Here is a 12,556-nt window from a genome sequence, read left to right on the forward strand (position 1 = left end):
GGTCTTGCACGGCCCCGCAGCGCCAAGCCGTGCACCGGAGTCTCCGGCACAGACGGCAGCGCCCTGAGCCGAGAACTGGCCGCCTGGCCCAGGCCCGCCTCTGCTCCTGTCCTGTTCCTGCCCCTCCGGGGACAGTCGCTTGCCCTGCCTGCAAACTCCGGGTAACAACTCGGGAGGCATCTTCCAGCGGTGCAGGGATGAGAGATGACAAAAGCACTTAGAAATCCTGGGACTGGAGCTGCCAGCAAAGGGCTGTGTATTATCAGCAGCAATTCTGCAAGCCTCTCCGAGCCTCTCCGAGCCGAGGCTGTGACGCTGCCGAGAAACAACCGTGGCACTTGCACGGCCGGGGGAGTCGCAGTTCTGTGCTCACCGTCAATGCCACGGGTGTTAAACACGGACGCTTGGGGCAAGCACCCCGCTGCACCCTGCTTTGCAGCAAGGCTCACCGGAGCCAGGCCAGGACATCGTGGCTCTAGGCTTCCCACCGGGGTGCTTGCTGCAGGCATTTTCTGAATATGCTCGGACCAAGGGGCAGGGAGGAGAGTGCTGGAGACCGGCTGGGATGTCTGGAGGAGTTGAAGGAAAAATTTAAGTGATGAATTTTAAGACAAATGAGGAAATTAAGAGTTGGAGTTTGCAAAGGCAGGCACACACCTAACGCCTACGGGAATCAGCCAGAGCCAGGCACATTAATACCCTTAAAACTCTGGTCTCGATGAAAATCCCAGTCGAAGTTCTCACCACTCCCTGGAGACTTTGGGCTGCCAGCCGGAAAACACGGGGAAGCGCTCAGAAACCAGCCGTGGCCATTTAGGAGAGGAGGTGGGGGAAGCCCAGCTCCGAACGGCAATTACCAGGGCTGGAACGGAGCCACGGCGCTGAGTGTAACGTCTGCCGATCCCCTGGAAGGGGCAGCGTGATGTTGCTGATCTCTACACAGGCAAGATCTAACTCATGCCTTTTAGTTCATCCTTTCCCTGCCTACTGCACTGCATGCACACACGTGCACACGCTTCTTCATCTTCCCTTTCCTGCAGAAATCCTTCATCTCAGGCACGGGAAAGGCCTTTGTAGGAAGCCTGGCGACCACAGAGCCACGGTGGTTAACATGCATCGTGGGGCTCTTCTCTAGGATCTCCGATCAACGGAGACTTTCCAACTACCAGCCGCTGCACCAGGAAGGCTGTCACGCAGCGTGAGTGACAGGCGTGCGGGACGGGGAAAAGCAGTGAGGACAGCGGTGAAGCTATAATCACACATTAAAGCGGGCCGGGCGGACCCTCCTCCTCCTGGCATGCCTGACGGTATGTTTGCCGCAGGCAGTGGGCTCTGGCAATGTAGTGAAGGGTAAAAAGACGGTGTAGGAGCTTCCAGCTGGAATTCATCTCTCTGGAAGAGGCCGGTCTGCCCTGTGCATGGTCATTGCAAAGAGATCTTGCCAGCGCCGCATCCATCCTTCTCCACCTCCGCTGGAAATACCTCCCCGAATGCATCCTATGATTGCATCTGTCCTCTCCCAGCTGCAGCACACCTTGCAGTCATCCTGGGGAGGGACTTACACGTGCCAGTCCTTTCCTTCCTTGGTCGCTCCCAGCAGCAAGTTCTCCGCTCACAGGCAAAGCCCCCAGGCGCCACGCTGCCCGTGCGCTGAGCACGATGCTTCTCTTCCCATTCGTTGCAATGAGAGAAACGCAGGGTCCATACGATTTGTCCTGCCCCCGCACCCATGCAGGCAGCACCATGGGAAGGCCATGGGGCTGGTGTGGGCAGACAGAGGAAAGACTTGGCTCCGGGATTGCATTCAACAGTGTGACCCATCAACCAAAAGTCTCCTCGTCTCTCTGGGCGCTGTTTGGTGCAAGTCAGTGGGCAGAGTCCACGTGAGCTGCTTGCCACCCTCCATCCAGACCCCTGTTCCTACCCGCTGCTGGTGAGAAACAACCCTGGCGGGCCACGGTGTTGCCCAGTGAGCGCGGACGCACAGCCATGCTCTGGGCAAGCCCCTTCCCACTGCACGCACCCCCACGGGCACCCTGTTGCAGTGGCCAGAGCCCGGCAAGCAGAGCTGGGACGCCAGCCCCTGGGGAACAGCATCTCTCTGCCTACACCCCCCCAAGCAAAGACATTTCTGCTGGAATCGATGCATCCTGCTTTGTGCAATGAAATCCTGCATGGGTCCGAGCCAGCCCCCGGCCCTGGGCAGGTGCATTTGTCTTGCACAGGGGAGACCGAGCGGAGGTGGGCTGGGCAGCAGGGGCAGGGGGAGGGGGTGCCATCCTGCTCTAGGTGTCCGGCCCTGCACGGGGGCACGCGCTGGCCTCAGGCTTCCCGAGAGGCCCGGCGGTACCCCAGCAAGGGGCCACGAGCACGCGCAGGCGCGCCGTACTTACGTGGTCGATGAGCTCCCTGACCATGCCGTTCCACTGGCCCTTCTCGTCCTGCGCCCCGTACTTCCCGTCCTCCACGAGCCGGATGTCGTAGGTGAAGCCCAGGATGTTGGCCAGCTCCCTCAGCAGGTCGATGCAGTAACCTTCGAACCGATCTACCCCAAAAAGGGCCGTGTCCGACTTCCTGAACATGACGAAGGGCTCCTCCTGCATGGGCACGAGAGAGCAAAACCAGGCGCTGGCATCAGGGGCCGGCCGCCCAGGCCTTGCCAGCAACAAAAGCAGGTGGCCAGGGCTGGGGCAGCTCTGGGCAGCATGATGCAGAGTGTCCAGGCAGGGCTGGATTCACTTTGCACCTAATTAGCAACCTCATTTACCCCCACATTTTTGTCTCTTCAGAGCAGCCAACTGTTTCCCACTCAGTAAAACTTCAGGAGGAGACAGAAGCCATTGCACACTCTGCAAATTAAAACAAGGGGCCCATATGCGGGGCATGGGTGGACTTCAACTCCGTATCCCCTGTACTGGACGTGCAGCCAAACCAATTTGTGGCCACCCTAATGTGGACTCGCCGAGCCTGAGGAGAGGAGGGGAATGGTCGGTGGCTGAGGTAAAGCATCAGGGAGTGGAGCTCGGTGAGGGCTGGCCCAGGGACCAAAGCCGTCTTGCATGCATGCACGCTGAGGGCAAGGGCATGCATACAAGATGAGGTCGGGGGTGGGAGTGGGGGTCTGCTGCTGGCCAGAGGCAGGTCAGGAGAGCAGACCGTATCTTGATCCCTTACCTTTGCAACATGCCAGCGTCTGTCACCCTGGGCACCCCTGAGAGCCCACATCTGCATCTGTGGGACAGGGCGTGGGACGGGCAGGGGCTCCCACAGTCACCCCAATGTCCAAGGAACATCCTGTCCCGGGCTCAGCCCTACTGAGGCCGTGTTGCCAGCCAGACTGAACGGCAGAGCAGCTTTCCTCTCAGCAAAGCACTGTGCCCCCACCTTGGCCCCGAGGGCACGCCTGTGAGTGCACCGGGGTCCTTCTGTGCCAGCCATCTCACCTGGGCAGCCTCGGGGGCCTGAGGCAGCTGGCATGCACTAAAGCAGCCTGGAGGCTGCTCTGATGGTCTGGGCCACCTCTACCCCCCTCGTGTTGCGCTGCGGGCAGCTCAGACGTGGCCCAGGGGTATGTAGCAGCCACAAAGAGCAATCCTTGGAGTGCCTCAAGCCAACGGCCCCGGGCAGCAGGAGATGGGCCGGGGGGTGGAAGCTCAGGCACCCCCAGCCACAGGCAAACGCCAGATGTCTGGGGGCTTCCTCTCCCCTTTCTCATCTGCTCTCAACACTTTGCATGTTAGAAAAGCCGCGGCAGGCCCAAGCATCTGCAGCAAAGCACTGCCTTTATTCAGTGGAAGGCTGCAGGCAGTGCCGGAAAGCAGAGCAGCTTCGACACAGGGACGAGGGATGGTCCCAAGCACCCGGGGGGACTGTGCTCCTCTGGGCCCCCGCAATTGTGCCTCTGCTAATGCTCAGAGAGATTAAGCCTTTCTTCTGCAAAGATGCCCAGCTTGAAAGCCTGGAAGGGCTCGGAGGTGTCGGGCTGGCAAGCCATCTCCGGCTGAATCCAGAACAAGCTGCTAGTTTGCTCTGAAAAGCCTTTCCAGGTGCAACAAGCAAACACCCTGGGGGTTGTTCAGTACTATTGTCCTTCGCACCCCGGCTTTGATTCATGGCCTGCCTGCAAAGTGGCCCCGATGACCCCCGGCTGCCTGTCTAACACCGATAGGCACTGAAGCACAGCTGCTAATCATCCCCGGCTGCTTTGTGCTCCCCTCCATTGCAGCCACCTTGTGGGGCTTGTCCTAAGCGTGGGCTCCCAGCTCTTTCTTCTCTGGTGTGTGTGCAGCACCCGGCGCTGCAGGGTCCCCTCCAGCTGGGGCTGGAAGGCAGGACTGCAGCTCCAGCATGGGAACAACTGCCCCCGGCGTGGCCTTTTCCACCACCTGCCTCCTCTTCTGCAGCTGAGCAGAAACGGGGCTCAGAGCCGTCGAAAAGCAGGCCCGGGAGGGACCGCAAGGGCTTGGGACCCACAAAGCGGAGAAAGTCAAGGCACAGCGTTGAGCAGGGGGAGAAGAGGGCGGGGGAGGCTGCCCTTGGGGAAAGGATGCTACAGCCCTTTGCAAGATGAGGGCGTCGCAGTCGCCGGTGTCTTTCATCCGCCTCGCGACAGGAGTCCAAGATCCACGACTTCACGTGAATATTGCGGGTGCCCGACTTGGCTTCTGGGGTTAGGTCAAGCAAGCGGATCCCTCCTGCCGTCACCGCGATGATCCCGGGGCAGAGCCCTGCGCTTGTCGTGCGCAGCAGTGAGGAAGCCCGAGCACGGGGGCCGGGAGTCTGGATGCGCAGGATTACAAGCCAGGTGGACAGGATCATGCCAATGTCGCTGGGGCAGCCCCGTCAAACTCCTTGGCTTTCCACCTCCTCCTCCTCGCCGTTCGTCCCTGTTCACGCATTGACTGTTTCTCTGGACTGGATGCCAACACCGGAGCAGCCATAAAGTACTGTTAATTTTGGGAACTGCTGTAGGGATTACATACATATTTAAGAGCCGAAGCACTGAGCATTAGCACGCCGCTCGCCTCGGTAATGTATCTCCAGGTCTCCTGCATTTCCTAGGGGGTAATTCTGAACTCTGCGAACCACTTATTCACGGACTATTTCACAATTTATTACTGAAAATGGCCAGACATCCAATTCACAAGCTCTCTCGGTTTGCTAATCGATTTCGCAGTGAAGGTGCCCTCAATTTCATAACTTCACAGTTCTCATATTGCTTGGGGAGAGCGGTGCTGGCTGCTGGGGCAATATTTCTCTTGCAACAAGTCACTGCAATATGAGCAAAAGCAGGGGGAAAAAAATAACCTTTTGTGCTTTTGCTTTCAAGGTTCCTCCTCTGGCTCTCCTACCATCAGTGACAAATGCCAATAAAGTTTAAGGTTGTATTTTACATCTTAGCATCCAGTGTATGAAAATGCAATTACTGCAGAACTCGGATTCCAGCAGGCGCTCGCTCCTGAAGGCAATGAAACTGCAGGCAATTGTGGTCTTTAGCCAGCCATGCGTGCCCACACACAGGCACAAGGAGCTGAGCAATTAGTAGGCGGTGATTAGCTCTTTCTACATGGTATCATTTGCACCTGAACACATTGCTCCTTGAATCAAGGGACTAAATTGCTGGCTGGAAGGAGACCTTGTGCAGGCGGGTGCTGGGCACGTCTCCCTCTGGCTCCATTGCTCTGCCTCGCACCTCCGTCCTGGCTTGCAGCGGTCTAGTTATTCAAGTCTGAGCAGAGCTATACAGGAGGGGTCACCATTGCTGGTTGATGAAGCCAGAGGAGATGGGGCAGCTGTGCCACGTTTCCATGGGGCAGGTGGTGGTTTTATTTCAGGCATCAAGTCCTCGGTCACTCCAGACGTCCACTGACCCAGCATCCAAACACTCATCCTGCTAAACTAGACCGTCGGTCCATGCAGCTCAGTACCTTCCATGTCGTGGATCTCACGTCGTGTAGGCTTGGTCCAGTGCGGCGGTGTGCGTTCGCCTCTGCGATGGTCGGTCTGTGTGTCTGTCCATCTCGCAAACACCAGGACTAGATCACGGGGACCACCTTGGAGGCCTGCGAGGTCAGGCAGTTTTCCGTGTCTCAGTGCAGGCTCCTTGAAGGCACTGAATGCAAATCCATCCGAAAAACCGTAGCTTCTGCTCCGACCCTGAGCGAGTCCACGCTCCCTTGTCATGTCCCTCCTCCCGGGCGCGGCAGCATCTTCTCTGGCTCCCTGCGGGCGCCCAGCCTCTCCCGCGTGCAGCGCAGCCGTATACAGGCCCCGGTGCTTTGTCAACCTTCATGAAGCATGTGGCAAAACTTAGTTCTGATCTGATGCCTGCTATCGCCTCCGATAGTGAGCGCAGGGACAAAATACCACGTGACAGCTGGGAGTGGAGGAGACCGGTTGCTGGGTCGTTCACTGACTTCTGGCTGGTTTCTCACCTACATGCTTAAGAGGGACAAGCTATGCCCTTAGTGCCGCTCCGGCCAGGCACGTGCTTGGTGTTCGTAGGGGTTTTCTTTGCTGCGATGGGACTCTTTCCATCTGAAGCAGACAACACCTGCTCCCCACATTGCCTCGCCTGCTATTCACTCATGCAGCCCAGGCCATGAGCCCTCACAGGGCCTTGGAGGCGCAAAGAGGAGACCCTGGCATGACGATCCCACAGCTGAAGCAGAGGGCTGGAAAGGTGCAGAAGGAGCCGGCAGCAGCCTCCCGGCTGATGGAAGTGGGGTCGGCTCCAGGCTGCTTGCACCAGCATCGTGCGGAAACACGCCGGAGTTTGGCACGTGCGCGTAGTGGTCTGTGAGGGTGGCAAAGGCAGGAGGGGCTGCAGGCCAGCTCGCTGCAGGTGCCCTTGCAGACTTGCATTGAACGTGCCTGAGCCCAGCCGGCGCTTTGTCCATGCCAAGCTCCCTCCCCTCGCTCGACTCCTCCCTTATGCCCCACTCCTTATTGCACGGGTCTGGACATGGCTGTGGGCTGGAGGTGCATCAGCCGGGTCATTTAGCATCATGTCAGGAGGACCAGCGCTCCCGTCAGAGCTGACGTGCCCGGGGCGGTTGCACGAGACACAACTGCATTTGGGCACACCTGCCCGGTGTGGGCCCTTGGCTGGGCGCTGTGGGGCAGAGTGGGGGAACGAGCTCCCACCGCGGGCTGGAGACCTCCCCAGGGAGTGCCGGGGCGGCGGGGGCCTCTCGTTCCCTTCTTGCCCCGCTCCGTCTAGCCGCCCGCGATGACGGGGGGTGAAGGAGGGTCTCAGGGAAGCAAGCGGAGGGCTCCTGCTACAGACACACGTCGTGCTCAGACCCGCTCCCCTTGCCCACGATGCCGCCCGTCCGCGACCGTCTCGGCCCTACCGCCCTCAGCTGCGCCCATCTCCCGCGCTCCCGCTCGGCCCGTGGATCCCGTGGGGGCCCCTTACGCTCATACAGGACCTCCTGCCCCTGACTCCCTTTGGGGAAGGGGCTGTATGCGAATGAGGCAAGGGGGACGTCTTCCCAGCCCCGGGCCACTTGGCATCCCTCCCTTCACACGTCATATTTGCAAAGCCACAAACCTGAAGTCTAAAGAGACCGGCTGCAGCTCCTGGGAATGGCCCTGTCTGGGCCAGCCGGCGGGGAGGGGAGCGACGGAGCCCAGGCTTCCCCCGTTGCTGCCTCTGCACCAGTTTCCTTTCCTCGCCCCTTGCAGCAGAGCCACCTGCCAGGCAGGCACCCAGGGGCTTCCACGGCTCATCTCGCAGGCAGCCAGGGAGTGGCCTTTTCTCGTTAACGGAGATTCCCTGGACGCCGCTAATGAGCCATCAGTCCCAGGCTGGCAGCGTCTGGAGCGGTACTGCATCGCACCGTCTGCCTTGTGCGCTGTGCTTGCTACTCCCAGCGCGGGGCACAGCTCTGGGACCCCGCACGCAGCTGTGGGCAGCTGCTGGTTCTTGCCGCGCTCCTCTGACAACAGCCCCGCGCGCTCGGCAGGGAGCGGGGCTCCCAAACACGAGGTGGGAGCTCAGGGAGAGGCTGCGGCCTCCAAAGAGTCAACCTTTTCCAGCTATTTCTGTATGGGCGAGGACAAAAGCCTTCTTACCAGGATGGTGGTGACAATGAGAGACCGGTTGGTCAGGGAGTCGGTGACGTTGGGCCCTTGTCCCTTGGCGATCTCTGTGATGTTCAAGCCCTCGGACGGGTTCCACACGCCAACCTGGAAACAAGCATGGAAACACATTACTAGGGGCAGGGAGCGTCATTCGGTCCTCGAGGATCTATTTCTATCTTCCCCTGAACAAGGGGTTGGTGGGGCTTCGGCTTTGGAAAGCCACCCGCTGTCCCTGAGAAGTTTCCAAAGAAATAAGGCAATTAAGAAAAAGATCCCCCAAACCCTCCAAGCCCCCAGGCAGCTCTCCCTGAGGCCCTTTTAGGCCCTAGGTAGCCAGGCAGGCCCCTGTGCTGTCCAATGCCTTGCCAAAGACAGACACCAGCTGCATTCTCCAAGAAGCTGGGCTAAGACTTGTCGCTTTGTGCGATTGCCTTCCCTGCGTCTTTCACTGCCGAGCAGAACAATGCAGGACTAATTGGCGGAGGAAGCCCAGGGTGCCTGATCATCCCCGCAGGCGCCCAGCGTACGACAGGGGCAGCAACAAGCTCAGGTCAGCCCACAGCGTGAGAAAGGGCTGAATGAATGTGGGCATGGGGTGGGATGGGACTTAGGGAGATCCCCAGCGAGCCAGTCGTGCCTTCACAAGAGCCACCTCGAAATCACTCAAGTGTGACAGAGCCATCGACGAGGACAGGAACAATGCTGCAATTACACCACAAACAAGAACTCATCCTGTGTGGCAGTTTTGCACTGTCAGACCCATTAAGGACTTGATAGATTCAGGCAATTTGTTAGTCGACGAGCGTGCATACCCTGAAATCCACCATAACAATTGGTACCAGTGTTGGTAACAAATCTTGAGCAGGCGGTGACAGCAAGCTGGCTTGCCCGGGTGATCAGAGCTTGCACAGCCAATGTGCTAGTGGTCCCTGTGTCACAGGCAGTATTCCCCAGGGTTTTCCTTCTAGCATCTCTAATCTATCAACAGGCTTTCAAATGCACCTATCTAGCCTGCTCCATGACTACAGGATGCTAAACCTGCTCTCTATATTTAAGAAGGTAAAGACAAAATGATCCAGGCAACTACAGGCTCATTAGTCTGAGCTCAATAGCTGCAAGACTTGAGAACAAATTTTGGAGGAACTGGTTTCCTTGATAAGATAACTGGTTTCCTTGGCAAAGCAACTATGGTAGATCTCATCTAGGCAGCCCTTGGTGAAGGACAAGGCCTGGTGCCACGTGGGCCATTACGAGTTCAGATGGAGGAGCCATGCATTAGACCAGGCATTGAAAAGTGCTGGTGCAAGGAAGTCAGGAGGCATCCTCAGTACAGAGGAAGGGCAGAATAGTGCCCATTACTAGAAACAGTGCTGGAAACGGGATCAAAATCAACAGCACAGAGCACACAGTTTGACACGAGGACCAAGAAGCAAAACGTCCTCAGTTGCGGTGTCTGAGCCCAGCACGTCCGCGTCCGCGCTCCGTCGGGGGGATCTGCTCTCTCATTGCCCTGCTCCCAAGACACCTCAGATGTGCCAAACACCTCAACCTCCCAACCCTGGAGAGCCCAAGCTCCCACCTCCTGGCGCTCGCTGTCTGGCACGGCCCCTTCCTGGGCGGCGGTGCTCCCAGCAAGAGGCGAGACAATGGGACCCGCAGCCGACGCCGGTCGACTGAGTGACAAGGCTGGAGGGGGAGATGGGGACCTCGAAAGACAGAGAGCCCAGGGTGCCCCCCGGACTTGAGCATGCTCTTTGCTTTCCCCAAATAGCATGATCAATCCCGCCAGGAGGAAAGTCCATAGATTTATTTACTTCTCTCTTTTGTTCAAACGCTCCAATTGCTCAAGCGGCCCACAGAGACAGCCTTGGTGTTACTGCACTGAAAAAGAGATTTTGCAATGAAAAATGCTGGTTGCAAAAACTCCATAAATTCTAGAAGAGTTTCCAAGCACTCGGCAAGAAGCCCCGAGTATCTGAAGGACCCCGGGCACTCGTCCACTGTCCCCCGCTTCGATCACACGGGTGCTGGGATGTTCAGAGACGGCTGGTGTGGACATTCAGGAGGAGAAGGAAGCTACCAAAGGGCTTTTGGCAGTGCCACACACTCAGCTCAGAGCCCTGTGCTAAGTTTCCCTCAAGAAAATGAAATATGTGGAAATCAAGGCTGAATTAATCAATTTAAAAATAAAAAGAAGTGAAAACAAAATGTAAATATCCCATTAAGAGAACTGTGTAAGTCAGATAGTCAAACGACGTGTAATTATGTTTGGTTAACACTCCTATAATCCTCTGAACATCCAGGAGGTAGAAGGATCAAGCCTCACAATCCTGAAGCTCAATAAATATAAGCTATTATACATAATGCAAAGTACACATTGGGATTCGTTTGCCGTTTGGCGTTTCATTATTCCAGATTAGCTATTGACAGAAACTCTGTGTCAACAGAGATTTGACATCGATACTTTAAAACCTCTCTCCAGTTGACAAAAAGCTTTGCAAAAAGCAGGGAGAACTCTGAAATCTCTGGAACGGCTGGAGATTAAACACAAAAGCTGAACAACCTTGTGGAATATGCATCAGGGCTTGGCAACATCCTATGGGCTTTACGCGACGCACAAGGGTAATAAATGCACTTCTTCTATGCACCTGAGAAGTATTAGCTTGACTGATAGGCAAAAGTGGCAGGTGTCTTGGATACCAAGTGAATCTGAATCTTAAAATATCATTGCAATAGCTAGCTATCGTTCCACCAGCCAGCCCGCTGCATGCAGCAGTCGTTTCTTCTACTGGGTTTGCAAAGCATCAGCCTCCAAGTGCGTTACTAGAAATCCAGAGAGCAGTCCTCCAAACCCCCCGCCCTGGCTTCTGACTAGTTGAGCAGAGCAATGCACCCCCAAAACTAAACGTCAGCAGCTCTCACCAGGGAAGCATTGGGTTAAACTCAGCTGGGCTCATCAGGAGGTCTCTGCAGACCTTCCCAGTCCATGCAGCCCAAGTTAAGGAAGAGCCTGAGAAGGCCCCTGCCACAATGCAGTTGTGGATTTCGGGGAGGATGTTTTCAAAAACTCTGATAGCATTTAAGTGTGAAGTTCATGCTGATGGGCTTGGAGGACACCAATGTCACTGGCACATCAGGACCACGGTGCCCTGGCAGAGCAGGCAGCAGTGAGCGTCACGGATGCTGAAGCAATGGGCAGCTTGGGTTTGGAGTGAGCCCTGGCCGAGCTCAGAGTAGGAAGTGGGCAGGCAGTGAATAGCAGAAGGCATTCAGCATCATGCAGTCATAGAAATGAGGGTGGAAGGGAGCTCGGGAGTCACATCTAGTCCAACCCCCTGCTCCAAGCAGGACCAGCCCCAACTACATCATCCCAGCCAAGGCTTTGTCTACTTGGGGCTTCAAAACCTCCATGTCCCCCAGCTCCCAACTATGTTTGCCCGCCGCCAGACTCTCTCCAAAGTGTTCACATCCTTTCTGTAGTGGGGGCCCACAGCTGGATGCAGGACTCCAGATGTGGCCTCCCCGGTGCAGAAGAATCGCTGCCCTCGATCTGCCGGCAACGCTCCTCCCAACGCAGCCCCGGATGCCGGTCGCCTTCTTGGCACCAAGGGCACACTGCTGGCTCCTGTCCAGCTTCTTGTCCCCTGTCCCCCCAGGTCCTTTTCTGCAGAGCTGTTGCCCAGCCCATCACCCCTGGCCTGTACCGGTGCAGGGGATTGCTCCCTCCCCGGTGCAGGACTTTGCACTTCTCTTTATTGAACCTCATGGGATTCCTTTTGGTCCGATTTGCCTAGGTCTCCCTCAATCCTAGCCCTACCCTCCAGCATATCTACTACTCCCCCAGCGTGGTCTCATCTGCCAGCTTGCGGGGGGTGCGCTCCAGCCCATCTTCCAGGGCACCGATGCTCAGCAGAGCTGTGCAACTGGGAAGCGCTGCACTCTCCAGGGCTCTGCCCATCTCCGCCTACGTCTCAGGCTCAGGAACAGCTCCTCAGCTGCTCGTGCTCTGCTTTGCCAGCCTGCAGATGTTGCTTTCCAAGTACCAGAAAGCCCCAGCTGGAAAGCAGAGAAAAGAGTCTTGCCCAGCCCTGGTGAAAAGGGGCCCAGCAGGGACAACTCTGCTGAGAGGAAGGCCAATGATTTTCATGTTTTTTAAAGGGACTCTTTCTCTAGTCTGCACCCGGCATAAAAAACAGGCCCTAAACAGGTCAATGTTGCCCTTGCAGACAACACCGTGCGCGGAGAGCTGCAGTGTATGGGAGCAAGGCGATGCCTTGCTTTGAAGAGGAAGAAAGGCAGGCTCCAGCTGCCTCGTGGCTCCCCCGCGAGCTGCTGCCCCTTGCAACCAGCCTGTTCCTGCCCAGGACCGTGATGGAAATGCTGGCTCAGGAGCGAGCTACCTGTCCGGCGAGCCCTGTTTGATTAATCCTGCTGTCTTCGCCAGGAAAGTCAGCTGTGCACCTTGCAA

At 57.2% G+C, this 12,556-nt stretch overlaps 1 protein-coding gene across 4 annotated transcripts in view; it reads right to left on the minus strand.

The window, feature by feature from the left end:
* GRIK3 (glutamate ionotropic receptor kainate type subunit 3) overlaps nucleotides 1-12,556 on the minus strand; it is a 168,152-nt gene that overhangs the window by 44,123 nt on the left and 111,473 nt on the right. For all 4 annotated transcript variants that reach the window (XM_090056718.1, XM_090056715.1, XM_090056717.1 and 1 more), the window contains exons 9-10: nucleotides 8,080-8,193; nucleotides 2,394-2,597 (exon numbers count right to left, since the gene is read on the minus strand). In XM_090056718.1, the coding sequence (XP_089912844.1) occupies nucleotides 2,394-2,597; nucleotides 8,080-8,193 (318 nt within the window). The remainder of the gene's footprint in view (nucleotides 1-2,393; nucleotides 2,598-8,079; nucleotides 8,194-12,556) is intronic.

This window comes from Crocodylus siamensis, chromosome 7 (genome assembly GCF_052110815.1).
Source record: "Crocodylus siamensis isolate JL-2025a chromosome 7, ASM5211081v1, whole genome shotgun sequence".
Lineage (NCBI taxonomy): Eukaryota > Metazoa > Chordata > Crocodylia > Crocodylidae > Crocodylus > Crocodylus siamensis.